The 14,630-nt window shown below is 29.7% G+C and overlaps 2 protein-coding genes across 3 annotated transcripts in view; one reads left to right on the forward strand and one right to left on the reverse strand.

The window, feature by feature from the left end:
• LOC118065906 (uncharacterized) overlaps positions 1 to 14,630 on the reverse strand; it is a 122,545-nt gene that overhangs the window by 61,130 nt on the left and 46,785 nt on the right. Inside the window, exon 2 of the mRNA XM_035081515.1 lies at positions 3,892 to 3,957. Within this exon, the coding sequence (XP_034937406.1) occupies positions 3,892 to 3,900 (9 nt within the window). The 5' untranslated portion in view covers positions 3,901 to 3,957. The remainder of the gene's footprint in view (positions 1 to 3,891; positions 3,958 to 14,630) is intronic.
• The window catches only part of LOC118065901 (frizzled-2-like), a 77,894-nt gene that overhangs the window by 30,832 nt on the left and 32,432 nt on the right, over positions 1 to 14,630 (forward strand). For both annotated transcript variants that reach the window (XM_035081478.1, XM_035081477.1), the window contains exon 2: positions 6,993 to 7,022. The gene's annotated coding sequence lies outside the window, so the exon portion shown is untranslated. The remainder of the gene's footprint in view (positions 1 to 6,992; positions 7,023 to 14,630) is intronic.

Consider the following 14,630-nt stretch of genomic DNA (forward strand, 5'->3'; position numbering starts at 1 on the left):
AATGTAACCAGTACAATCCATCTTTTATTCAAACATTTGAAATTTTATTTAAAATGCTGGTGATGTTAAACCCATTTATACCAAGGAAGAGTTTGACTTGGAATAAAATAAATTCAACTTTAGGAAAAATTATTTTCAAGTTTGATATTTTTAAATAAAAAGATGTTTTTTGTTGCTGTGAGTTAAAAAAAATGTTATTAAATAGAAAAAAATATTCTGCAAAATCTAACATTGCTGTACATAAACGATAAACGATCTTAGAACCATTCTCAATATTTATTTTGCTTGGAAAAATATTTTCAAATTTCTTTTACCTCTGGAAATATGAGGGTCGAGTGTGATTTAAGAGACGCGTTTAACGGCTCTGAAGATACTCATCGATGCGGAGGATAAATCGAAAAAATCACGCACTACAGGGTTGTGATGGCGGGTGAACGTTCAACGAAAAGCGGATTACATCCCAACACGATTTCATATAATCTTCCCTTGGCTACACGATTCTACTGCAACTGAAGCATTTTCCCTTGAGGAAAGAAAAAGAAAAAGAAACGTCCTCATATCTACCAATACACAGAAAATGATGAAAAAGTAAGATGGAAATAGTTTGATGCTTCGACATCTTTTTTCTGATTATTCTTCTTAGATACTGTCAATGCCATGTCTACTTAATCGACATTAATCCTTTCTTCGCCCTTTTATTCCTGACGCTGATCCCGAAATTTTTATTATTGGGTTTAACGATCAATATTTTAGACGGAATTTTTATTTTATCTCCAAAAATCAAATTATGGAATTAATATTTATTTATAATTATTTCCAATGGACTTTTATTAAATGTCTGACATATTAATCTTTTTCTAGATTAAAAATCTTTGGTTTAAAACATTTTTCAATAAAAATATTTTTGTCATTTTTAATCTCAAAGAAATAATAAGAAAAAAGTTGATTTAATAATTGAATAGTCGTCCTTTAAGAATTATTCGTTTTATTTTTAATATTACGGAACAATCTTATATTGAATAAAAAGAAGATTTCGTAATAAAGATTATATTACGAATGAAATTAAAAAATTCTCATTTCTTCAAATAAACCAATGAATATTTTTGAATAAATGAATAACTGAACTATTTTTTTTTCTCGTATTTTAATTCTATTTGCATTTTTCAGATGAATGAAACATACACTGGAAAAATTTGAGCACATTTAGCAATAAATTTGATTGGAATGTAATAACTTGAATTAGTTAATTTTTTTTCAAAGACATCAACATTTGTCTATGCCAATTTTATATAAAATGTTATTTCATTTTCAACAAATAATATTTTTGATACATCTTTTTTATCCGCTTAATTTTAAACCATCAAAGGGATTAATTTTTCATTCACTCAGTGTATCCTATTATCCAAAGATTTCCCTTCCGGTCTAAAAAATTCAATCAGTAGTAATAAATACCATTGAGAAAAGAGTAATCACTGTGAATGGAAACTTTTCAATTACTTCTAGAGTGGACTGCATTATTACATTATATTTTCTGTGATTTTCACAAGTGATAATAGAAATCAGCATAAAATTACCGAAGAAATTGTAGACCCTAAGTATGTTCAAGTTAAATTATGCGATCGACTAAAAGGTAAATAGTTGAACGCATTAAAATGCAGCTGAGAGAGCAATGGGAACGTAAACGTATGAGTAAAATTGGGCGTGAGGAGACACGACCGTGCAAAGCGATTTGTGTGGTTGATGATAATCAGTGTAACTAATCGAGCCCATGAGAATTGAACCAACATTACAGCAACAGCATTAATAACGATACAGTCTACATCACTTTCTCACTATTCTACTGGAACTACTATCAAGGTATTGATAATGCTCACAGCTGTTCGTCCAAGTTATAATCGACCTCCGATTTAGTTAATTTCAAGACATTTCCAAAGGCTTTCTCAACTTTCTCCATTGTCAATCTTCCTCTAAAATAAATACAACACTTCCCCAATAAATAAAGAAGAATAAATATATTTATTAGAAATTTTATTCAGCATTATAAATAAATTAATTCCTTCTTTGGAAATTATTGCAATGGATCCAATTTTTCGAATTAAAAACAATTTCTGAAATCTCCAGAGCAGAAATCAATTGCTTTTAAAAAAAATTTTATGTACGCATGCACATGGACATTTGTTTCGCATGTCTTGGAAAAGAAAAATTATTTTGACTTTGAACCAATTTGATTCGACACAAAATTACATAATAAATACCTGATCGAATTTGTTAACAATCTTAATTTCTTCATACTCCTTTAAGAAAACTTTTTTAAAAACTGAGAAATTTGAAAGCAAGAGAAGTAGAGTGATTTTTAGTTTTCAAGGACATCAATTGTGAAGTTAAAAGTTCGAGTCGACCAGTCGCACCCGGCCTCTTTATTAATAGTTAATGAATCTTGTTTGCAAGTCTGTCTGACGTATAATTCGTAAGCCGCAAAAGAATCTCTTTATAATTGTGTAGCTTGAGCTATGGTTATTAACAATGTATTCATTATTTCATTAATATATTTGTTTTCATTAATAAAGTAATAAATACTATAAATAATTTAATTCAATATTATAAATATAAGTCTAATAATAATATAAATAAATAAACGTTTCTTCGTGTAATATTGAAAATAATTTATTTTAAAATGTATTTAATTTGATAAATTTTTTATGACTCTGAAAACTTGAATGGCAAATGAATAATCTTAATTCTCCATAAATTGGCTAGAGATGGATAAAGTATTTGTCTCTAGCTGGTTAATATCTTGATTGTAAATCCCGAAATGTCGAAAAAAATTCCATTAGAGAAATCTATAAACGCACACGAAGAGGAATCAAGTAATATCTCGTAAATTGTTCCTCTCATTTCCCTCCCTTGAGAGAAAGAGATGATCGTTACCTCAATCGTCTTTGCCTCCGTGACTACCAGAGATATCCGATGAATATCTTTGTGACCGAGGATAAATCGACGCTTATTTATATGCTTGACGCGCGTCTTATTGTCTCGAGTAAATACAAAGACACTCATCCACGCACTTGTAACGAGTGTGAGCTCCAGTCGAGTGTTTTATGTATGCGTGTGCAGGTATGTATATGTATAGAGTGATAGACAGAGAGAAAATAATAAACGCAAATGTTTCGTTCACGATCACATAGGGGACACACCCAAGTTGTACAGAGAGAGAAAGAGTTCTCGAGAATTCTTGTTATCACACCTATAGAACTATAGAAAGCTAAAATACATAGCACTCTACACACTGAGACTCGTTATAGTTAGAGACTTGTTTCGAAAGTATCTGCAAGACTTTATGACTTATAAACTAGCTTCCAATCTCGTTGATTGTTTATCTTCTCTTTTTTAACTCCTTCATCGTCAATAGAAGTTTACAGGTGCTAAAAAATTTGCACTTTTGTACCAAAGTTGCGTGGAGAATATATTATTATTCTTTGTTGTGCACACGCAAGTCTATGAATAAAATAAGGAACTTCATTTAAACGAGCTTTTGTTTACCTACTTTTTACATCATTATTATTGTAAAAAATATACCGTTATTCAAACCATCATTTATATTCTAAAATAAAAATAATATAATTGGATCCTCAATGTTGAAAAATGTTTAAATCTTATTGCTAATTTTTTAAAACATTAGACAATGAATTAATTAATGACAAAATTAGTCAAGGCCCAAAGTAAGCTCAGATCCATTTTTTTTTTGTATTTTAAAGGATTGATAAGACGTTGGTATTGATAAACATTATTCTGATATTATTTAAATAAAATAAACGAATCTGAAGATTCGATAAAATATGAAAGCCATTGTACAGAAACAGTGTGAGAAATAATTTTCAAAGTATCACTTACCTTCAGCATGATCCTTTAAAAATATCCAATGAAGCATCGCAAAAGCAGCAGAAGCAAAATCTCCGTCTGCAACATTCAAATATTGGCAATTTGATACCTTTCCCTAGCTCTTATATCCAGATGTATTGAATTGTATTGGGTGGAAGTGATGGGGAATGAGTCGTAGCGCGAGATCGCGAAATAGAAAAAGATGCTGGAGGGATAAAAGGTTGAAGAAGCCAAAGAGGCTAGAGTATAGGATATAGACGAAGGCAAAGGAAGAAATAAGGGTTTAACAGCGTAGCTAACGCGGCGTGAAATCCTCTGGGCACGCGCCATTTCACTTGGCCCACGGCGAGGTTCGCTTTGCTGTTGAGGCCAACGTTCTACTATATTCGGTGCTGATCTTCCGGCCAACTTTACTCTTCATAGCTGCGTTACATCTGCTTATGAGAAACCGATTTAAAGATCAAGATAAGCTATGATATTCAAAGAAACCTTTTAAAGTTTACATTGCGAAATTTGCTGAAAGATGAAGAAGTTATTTGACGTAAATGGAAGATTTTTTTCTCATTTTAGATAAATAAACTCATACTCTGTCACATTTAAATGTCAGACTTCATTAAAAGGTGTGTCAAAAGTGCTATGAATAAGCAGCTTTATGAACTCGATGTTAATTTAAAACAGAAAAAAATGTGAGATGAATATTTATTATTTAATTAATTTAAGATAAATAAAATAATAAAATTTTACGAAATATCTCATGGAGGATTCTTTTAAGTATATTTTAAGTTAAAATATTTCAGATGATTATTTTTTCAAACTTGACTCCTCGTTTTTAATAGTAATCTAAAGAGTAAATAATTTTACATATTATGTTACAATTGTACAATTTTTCTTACATTTTTTTTGAGATATCAAGGATTAAAAATGTTAGAAAATACGAACAGAACGTGTATTATATTGTAAATTGGAGTGGAATACCAACTCGAGAATGATCAAAAGCTAATTAGAAAGTTTATGAATTCTGACAGGTGAAATTAATTAATCTGAAGCTCTAATTTTGGTCACAAACTAAACATAAACAAATTAGTTAACTGTCATACACATGTGCACTAATGTTTTACAATACTATATAAAATTGTCAATATTAATGAACATGATGCTTTCTACTATCATTTCAATAAAAATGAAGCAATTACGACTCTTGTAAAATTAACTAAATGGTTTATTAAATCAGATGCTTCATAACATACAATTACTTTAAAAGACAAGTTTAATCATGTTTATAGAAGATTGTTTTTCTCGTAAAGTGCACCGGACTGTCGAGACTTAAACTTACAAAGCTTAAATGTCATCCTTTTTTCAATGTTAATGTAGACTATGGTAGCCCAAGCGAAAAGACGTTGTGCTTTTTACTGTCTACATCTTTGGATATTATTTCCTCCCTTTTATAAAAAATACCAGAATTATTTTATTCTCTTCCTCTGGATGTATACAAATAGTTATTTCTTGACCATTTCGATACTTCAGATTAAACGACAGACGTTCAAGTTTCACAAAAAAAAAAATATTTGAAACATGATCGGAAAAGATTGTTTTTTTTTGTTCAATTTAAAATTCAAAACTCGCTTCATCATCAATAGTAAATAATCTATCCTGATCGATCGGAGTAATAAATAAAATGTCTAGTGTGCGTTGTCATGTCGACGATATTTGAAACCGACTTTTGACATCTCACACCGCGTATTTCAAGTGAGACCTCCCGTGTGACTCTGGCGAATCGCCAGACCGGTCCATTCGCCTTTTTATCTTTGTCTTTTTTTTATCTACAAAGAGCCACACGAGGACTTTCTTGGTCTTCTTCTCAATGCGCACAAGCAAAAGGAAACGGATATCTCGAGTATCCATACACACACACACCTTGGGGTGTCGTCGCCGATCGACTGTGATGAGGATTGATTAAGAAAAAGGGTGTCGCGACACTCGATGAGAAAGGTGTCACACTGTAAAACACAGAATATAAAAGCAACTCCGTATAGAAGTATATAGTGTATATATATGCAGTGTCAAGGAGCATCAAATTACTACAGGGTTCAACCCTAACGAATGAACTTGCGGTTCTTCTTTCACACCTTGCGGCAAACTATTACTTTTTGTTATTCATTAAGAGTGTGAAAAGTAAATTTCATATTTTTATATTTTTTAAAAGTGCTCTTTTTATTATTTATTATTAACACTAAAATATTTGAATTTTTTTATTAATGAAAATCTAAAAGCAATTTTAAATAATTTAACAAAAATTCCTAGAGTTTGAATAATTAAATTGGGGTTTTAACTTTCATCAAAAGCATTACCAACTGTATTATTCATTTGAAAAAAAAACTTTCCTTGACTTTAATTTTCTTTTTCACCATCTCGACTTAAACTTCATGAAGTACACGGTTTTATTCCCGAAAAGAAAAAATTATTTTATTTGCTGCTGAGAATTATCTTAAGACTTTCAAAGAGCATTTTAAAGCCATTTAAAACTTGAATCCACTACTTTAAGATACTTTTTTCATCTTCAATGAATATTTACTCCTTATAGAACTCCGAAAACCAATTGAATTCGAAACCCCATTTTTTTAAGGTAAAGAATTTTTTCCTTGTTAAAAATAAAAATAAAACTGGCAGATAAGTTTTGATTTGAAAGCTTCCTTGTTTCTATTAAAGAAAATATTATCAAATGTCTTACAACTTTTTATTGAGTTAGAGTAGTTTGGAGTGAAAATCGTTCTTATAGCTTTGAGACTCAATTACCAAAGAGTAGATTGCCTCAAGATATTTAAAAAAAAAAAATAATAAACTTTCCAACACAGAAGCGAAAGAAAAATATTTTATAACAACAGTCTAAGCCTATAAGACTAGACTGAATTATTTTAATTATTATTTTTTTTACAAAAAAAAATGATATTGTAAAATAATTGTTGTCTCCATCCATATTGTAATAGACAAATGACAGATTTTTTTAATTTTAAAATCATTCCTGTCATTTTTAATAAACTTTTTTTTCTTCTAAATCATTTAATGGATCATTCATTGACAATATTTATTTACAAGTAATTGTTTTTTTGTTGCAGATCACCAGTAATTGGAAACTATCGAGTTAGGTAAGCACTGATCTAGATAATAAATCATTTAACACATTTCGATTTGATTAATGGTAACATATTTATGGTGAAAAAATGTCTAAATAATTGGTTCATTAAATTCCGTTACTTTTAATCGGTGGGAAATCTTTATTCATGTTAAGCACATAATTGATTCTCAAGTGGAAAATGTATTAAATATACATATATAGTATGAGTACTTATAAAATTCTCGTCGTTTAATCAGGATGACAAACGATTATGGCGTGACTGTAGAAGCGCGATAATTCTTCGGAGGAATCGCACATATAAATTCAACGAACGCGCAGAGGACAGCAGGAGGTAGACTCCTGCGATTTTGTGTTTTTTGTCATCATTGGTACATGACTATAGTTTGCATATTGTATTTCATATCCAAAAATATTCGAAATAATTAAATATAAAAGATGCTGGAGACAAGTCGTTTGAATATTAATTTTAGTTTTTGCAAAACTTTTAGACGTGGTTTTAAAATACTTTTAATAAGGATAAATAATAAAAAAATAAGATATTTAGCATTGCTATTTTTTTTTAATCTCAAAGCCTACTAAATTATTGACGTTTAATTTCTTTATAATAATTATAGAAATTAATTTTTATTATGATTGTAAAAATTATTTCAAATTTTATCAAATTATCTCTATTACGAGGTCGAGTATTTAAATGAATTAATAACTTGGCTAATTATTAGTTAAATTATTTTTTACATTTTGTTTTAATAAAATATATGATGCTAATCACTGTAAATCATGATGTTTTATTTTAATGCACTTTCAAGTAGTTCGAAACGCATAAAAATATTAATTAAATAAGTGACATCATATTAAAACACTTGAAAATTTAAGATTTTGAGACAACATAACATAAGAAAAATGATTGAAGAAAAAAAAGTTGCAATTCAGCGCAATTGTGGTACGTTGTTTCGAGTAAAATTAACCTGGCAAGATAATAAAATTGACCCTTCCTCTTAGTACAAATTCTTTCCTTACCAGGTAATTTTTGCTCAATCCTTTTCTCCGTGCATCCAATTGACTGCATCAGATGATAAAAAGAGCTCATTATTCGATACAAATGAACTAAAACTGCTGGTTTGAATGTTATTTAAACAGAAGCAGAATAATGTTGGAGTAAATTGGAAAAAGCAATAATGTCGAATATATGAAAAAAAGATTTACTGTTGTGACAAGTATCCTCGAGATGGAAATCTCAATAAAAGAAGAATGAGGATGAAGAGAGAAAAAGGGTAAAGCTCGATTAACGTACGAACATGAGACACGCCCATGAATCCGCAGTAATTGTGTGTGCATCTGTCTGTCTGATCATCATGATGTAGTTGTGTGGGATGTCCGCCACTCATCTTCAAACGAGATGCACGCAGCCTCTCACATACACCTGCCTCCCAATGGAGAAATTAATTAACTCTACTGTTAAAAATTCAACTTCTCATTAAAGCTCTAACGTGTATTTGAACGAATGAAGAAAGAGTTATACTGATCACTTTGGATATTTTTCAACGTTCATCCCACGTGTTATAACCACTTTTCAACTCTCCAATGTAAACACAAGATGGACAGCCAGTGAATAATAAAAATTACTTTTTCATAAAAATAACAGTGCTTATTTGCGAAACAAAGTGAGGGAATAAATTAAAGTCATTTTAATTATTAATGAGAATGATTCATAACTTCAAAGTTTTTATTCAATGAAAAAATAAAATAATCTTCAAGCTGAATTATTTAAATCAATTTTTAATTTATTAATCACCTTTTTGATAAGTGTTAATTATACTTTCAAAATGGACTGCATGAAAAATGGAAAAGCTTTCGTAAGAGACCAAGGAAAAAATTATTTCTAAAACAATTATTACATCAGAGGATAATCAAACGATTTTTAATGACATTATTAAATAATATTTTCCATTTAAATTCTTAGAGAACATTTTTTTATCAATAATTTTTGTATTTTAATGTACCCATATTGTGTGGGCCATCAAAATTGACAAAACGATTAATCATCTCAAACAGATAAAGAAGCACCTCTAGATCTAAATCAATTGTCTTCAGTTTGTCTTTCACCTGATCTTCGAGCACCATTAATTTCAACAAAAAATTATACTATTATCTAGACTTTAATCTTGTATTTAAAATAATATTTTATCTTTATGTAATCATTTACAGTTTTTCTCAGGGTTGAATATGATTAATAATTAAATTACTCTAAAACAAAAAAAGCAATAATTCAAACTAATTAAATTATTGTTTGTATTGTCAAAGTAGTTTAAATTTGAAAAAATGTGCTCGCAAAACAGAGACAGTGAGACAAAAAATACTGGCGACATACAATTACGGTTGGATTGATATTTATAAAATGAAATTTATGAACGTTAACCAGCATAATAAACATAACGGCATGTTCACATCAATCTCAAGTTCTTTTTTCAATATAGATAACTGACATGTTATTTCCTTGCGTAGAGTCTCGAGGTGTCTCTTATATATTTACATAATATTTATTCTTGTGAGAACCACTGTTAGGATGATCGTAAGTCACTCAGCATGTAGCTAAAGCTGGTGTGTGCCCTCCTCATCTTCTCGGCTACACGCGTTTATTTGGTCATTTTGCTCCACTCTACTACTGTGATTTTCAGCTTCAACTCCTTTATTTTCATACCACGTCAATTTTTCTCTTTACGAGAGTGCACTGCCACTATCATCCTGTCCTGCTCGACTCTTCCATGTGGTCCAGTCACAGGTCTGAGGCGTCCTGAACACTCTTGTACATGTTTAACCACCAGGACGTCGCGTCGTATCCCGCTGGGCCCGACTCACGGGCTCCGATTTGGTCGTTTCATACAACATTCTCGCATTCTATCTATCCTATCATGTTTGCATACACTCTCAGATGTTAGTCGAGCGAAATACATTATTTTATCTGATGCTTAACATCATTTCGAGCTTCTTCGAAGGACAATCAAGTCTTGTCTCAGTCTTCTAGGATCCGTTTGACCTTTTACTTAATTAATTAGATCTTGATAGCCTTCAGCCAATGTCTCGTAAATCCTCCTTGGCTTCTATTCGCAGAAGTCGTTCGTGAATTTCTCTTTTGGATTTTTATCAAATCGAAATATTTTTAACCCAACTTTCGATAGCTATCAATTTTTTGTAAATTAATAGATCAAAGATTTTTTTAACAGCTGGCTAACACACGTGCTTATATATTTTTTCGTATTAGAACTAATTATAATCACCTTAAGTAGAAATTTATTTTATTTATTTTTCGTTAATAAATACTCAATTTATTGTGACATTTATTTCATGGTATTTTATTTTATTTTGAATTACAAAGTATTATTTTATCCTGAATTTTAAAAGAATAAAAAATTCTAAATTAATCAAAGACATTTTGTTTTTTTCATGGAACAGTGAAGTAATGGAAATCGTTGAAAATATTTCTTTTATATTTACTGCACTGTAAACGAATTTACTGTGAACAAAAAGAATTTTTTTCAATTGTTAAAATCGACATTTTAAATAATCACAATAGATTTTTTATAATCTAACAATTTTATCATTGCATCTGAATTATTTTAAATAGAATTGTCTAAAATATTGATATATTCCTATTTTTTCATTGGATCCAATGTATTCATTACTTTCAAGTAAAATTTTTTATTTTTATTTCTATCTCAATATGTTGAATATTCCATCTTTATATAAAAAATAATTGCTAGCCAATTTCACATCTTTTGACATTAATTCGAAATTTTTTCTAGTTTAGTTGAAGAAACATTTATCTTTCAGCGAGTTATTCGAATTGTGGCAAGAATTTCTCTCGAAACTTGAGCTGTAGTGTTACTACCACATGATACAACACTCAACACTTCAACCCCTATGACAAACGGTGTTCTCGTATCACTCGAGAAAAAGGAAACGCACTGCGCGAACACAAGAGAAAGAAAAGAACCGTGGGTTTCTATCTGCTCACACGCAAGTTACCAACATCTGTGGGATCGATCCCAACTATATACACGTATTGCGTTGGTTGAAGACGACAGAAATATAGAGACAACTATCAAATGTATATATACCCATTTGCTAACACTTTTCATACTTTTCAAATAAATATCAGATAATTTTTTTACACTTGCCATATATCAAAACTATCAGAAATATTTATATTAAAAATAAATTAAAAAACTTGAATAAATTTCTGTTAAAATTCATCAATATTTATTCTCACTATAAATATATTTTTATATCTATTTTATTAGAGTTATTTGTAAATATAATAATAAATTCAATATTGATTCTTTGATTGTAATAAAATGAAATAATAAAGCAAATAAATGTCTGAAGGTAAACCGGCTGGATTTATCCAGAATTAATATCTAAAATAATATCATATTTGGTAGTCAAATTAACTTAAACGGTTCTTCAAGCAAACATTGATTTTCTGTTTGAGTTGTGAAGTCTCTCTATAATGGTATCTTGCATATTAAATAATTTAACTGACCTACATTATCACTGTCTCAGACAGTTTTTGTATTTTATAGAATTATCAAATGTCAAACTATCTAAAATATCACAAGATATAGAGCTGTCATATTTCTGGTGTATTATTGACTGGTGTAAAATTTAATCAATTTATTATATCGATAAATTCATCAGCTATAATCAAATTTATTATCATTTTATTTATATTTATTAAATTATAAACTTGCCCTTTCAAAATAGAAATTACTCCAATCAATATGTTGAATTGATTCTGCCCAAAATAAAATAGCTATTTAAATATTTTAGGAAGTAAAAAAAATTCTTTTAATATTGTTTATTTATTATTAAATATTCCAACATCTGTTGTTATTTGTGATGGAAAAAATGGAAGGATTTAAAATAAATATTAGATTGTTATAAAAAGATGATAAATGATGTTGATAAGAAACACACTTCACACTTCCATATTGTTTTTTTCCGATTTTTCTTCAGTATTTTTATGTAGAGCTCATTTCCGCTTTCTAAAGTCCTAACAGTAATACAAAAAAGCTAAGGATAATACTTTTTTTCGACGACATTGAATGCTATTCAACGTGCGGATCGTGAGAGACGCGAGCTCAAGCATTTGAATATGAAAATGTAAGAAGAATTAAAATAACACTGGGCACGACGAGGCCTTCGACCTTGAATTATTCATGGGGACAGAAAAGAAGTCGAAGAAGAAGCTCAGCAACAGCCTCTTCACTTCTGGACAATCATGCACCCTCTCAAGGTGCTCGCCATACGCGAATCATTCGTATTTTCCTTCTCTCAATCGATACTCGACGTCGATCATTCTCGTGAGAAAACGAATTCCAAACATCATGTTCAACTTTTATCTTTTTCTCTCTAGCCTTCAGCCATCTTGACATCTTTTACCACCTCTCGAGCAATTCTGAACAAGACCGTTTCTTTGCTACAAAAAAAGATCAAAGACACGATCTCGGTCGAGGGGAATTATACAACAGTTGGAAATTATTGACGTAAGATATTTGACTAAAATAGGATTTAAGAGAGGGTAGATTATTCTTAATGAGAGACTTTTGTTTACTTTAGCACACTAGGTGAATAATTTTATTCTTAAATGTTGATTTCATTTAATTCAGTTTAATTCATATTTACATTAAAAGTGTCCTCGAAATAACGAATGTTTCGAAAATACGTCACTCAACAGAGTTATTAAAGTTGGAGTAGAAATTTTTAAATGACACTATTTATGTAAAAATCATTTATTTCTAATGAAGTCAAGTGAAATTAAAGACATGTGCAAGTTGAGCTTTATAAACAATCTTTGACTTTTTCAACATCAGCTTGGATGTAAAAAATTTTAAAAGGTACCAAAATACTCAAATTTTTTGTCCAATTTAAAAATGTTTTTAGACTTGGAAAAAAAAGTTATGAATAATTAGAGTAATTTTTTTTTTGAAATCTGATAATGGTAGTCTTGACAGAATATTTATAATGATATCCTACTCCATGGCTGAAGTCATTTTTCGAAGCCTAAAGTTAAAAATGATCTTTGCTTCAAGTATGGATGATTTCAGCTTCAAAGGATCACATGTCAAATCCTAGATAGACAGGTTGACTCAAAATCTGAGGTAATGTTGAACTTAGTCATTGTCATGACTATTCAATAATTATTTATAGATTCAAGAAAGTATTTTATCCTTAAATTTATTTGACTGTCACGTTTGTTTATTTAGGAGTTAATTAAAAAAATAAAAATTATAATAATATACGGCCTAAAATACCTAGATAAGTTCTAAATTGCAAATAAATGGCAAAAAAAGTGATTATTGTCACCGAAAGATGCAAAAATAAATTTAAAAATATAAATTATAACATTTATTGGCAATGAAGATTATTTAAACGAGTTGATAAATTAATAGAAAACTTTAAACATTTCAAAACTTATCAAAATTAACCAATTTCTGTATTTTACACAACAAAAAATCTACTTTATCAGTAATTCTTTGGATAAAACTGAATTTTTGATGCTTCTTTCAGTTGATATCAAACAGTTGATAAGACTAAATAAAAAAAAAGACTAAAAAAGCCCGACGATGTTTCACGAGGTAGCTTCACACTACCGGTGTCATAATAAAGTCGTTCTACAACATCAGGATCGTAAATTGAAGAAAATATTGTCCTGTCTACTGTCTCACGTTTCGTTTCCACTCGAATGCTGTAATCACTGTTGAAATTTACTGACACTCTTCAGGTACCCCAGCGTGTTCTATACATTTCCAATCGACTCGGGTGTTGGGTTTAAAACACGTTTGACAAGTTTAAAATAAGAAAAATATTTTTATATCATTTTTATTTTGTGTTCTTTGCAATTTCGAAAAGAAGATCAAAAACCATAAGTGTCATATAATCGAAGTAAGACTGATGCAATTAGTATCAAATTACAAGAAATCCAGTGGCACTTTCTTGGTGTCTTGGCTGACACGATGCAGCTGAATATAAGCAGGAAGACGAGTGGGTTAAGCCGGCGACATCCTACTACTACGACATCTCGTTTGTTGAAGAGACATGTCGAAAGTAGAAAAAGTTGATTATCCCATACGTGCTTTTACATGAATGACGTCTCAATGGAATAGAATAAAGGAAATGTACAGTTGTTTCTTTGAGGATTGCAATCAAATATTCATCATTTGTTTTATTTCCTTCATTCATTCCATCTCCAATCCATCCATCTTAAAATCCATTACGACAGTGAATAAATATCCAAGTTATGTGAAAACTTGATTAAAAAAGTCCTATTTAATTTTTCATTCACATTCGTTTTATTTAATCAATTTAATAATAAACGTTGTTTCCTGAATGAAAAATTCATAGATATTTTTATTATGATAAATTTTAAAAAATTTCTCTTTTATAATAAAGGTTGTATGAGCAACAAAGAGACGTCAACTACGCAATAGCACATCAATTTTCGTCAAAAAATGTCAAGCACAATCAATCATCGAGATAGAAAAAAAAAATAGATTATTGTTAACAAATTTACTGCACAACAATGAAAAAGTTTCTTTGTGATTTCATCAAAATATCAAGG

This window comes from Chelonus insularis, unplaced genomic scaffold (assembly GCF_013357705.1).
Source record: "Chelonus insularis isolate UGA/USDA-ARS -01 unplaced genomic scaffold, ASM1335770v1 contig_324_pilon, whole genome shotgun sequence".
Lineage (NCBI taxonomy): Eukaryota > Metazoa > Arthropoda > Insecta > Hymenoptera > Braconidae > Chelonus > Chelonus insularis.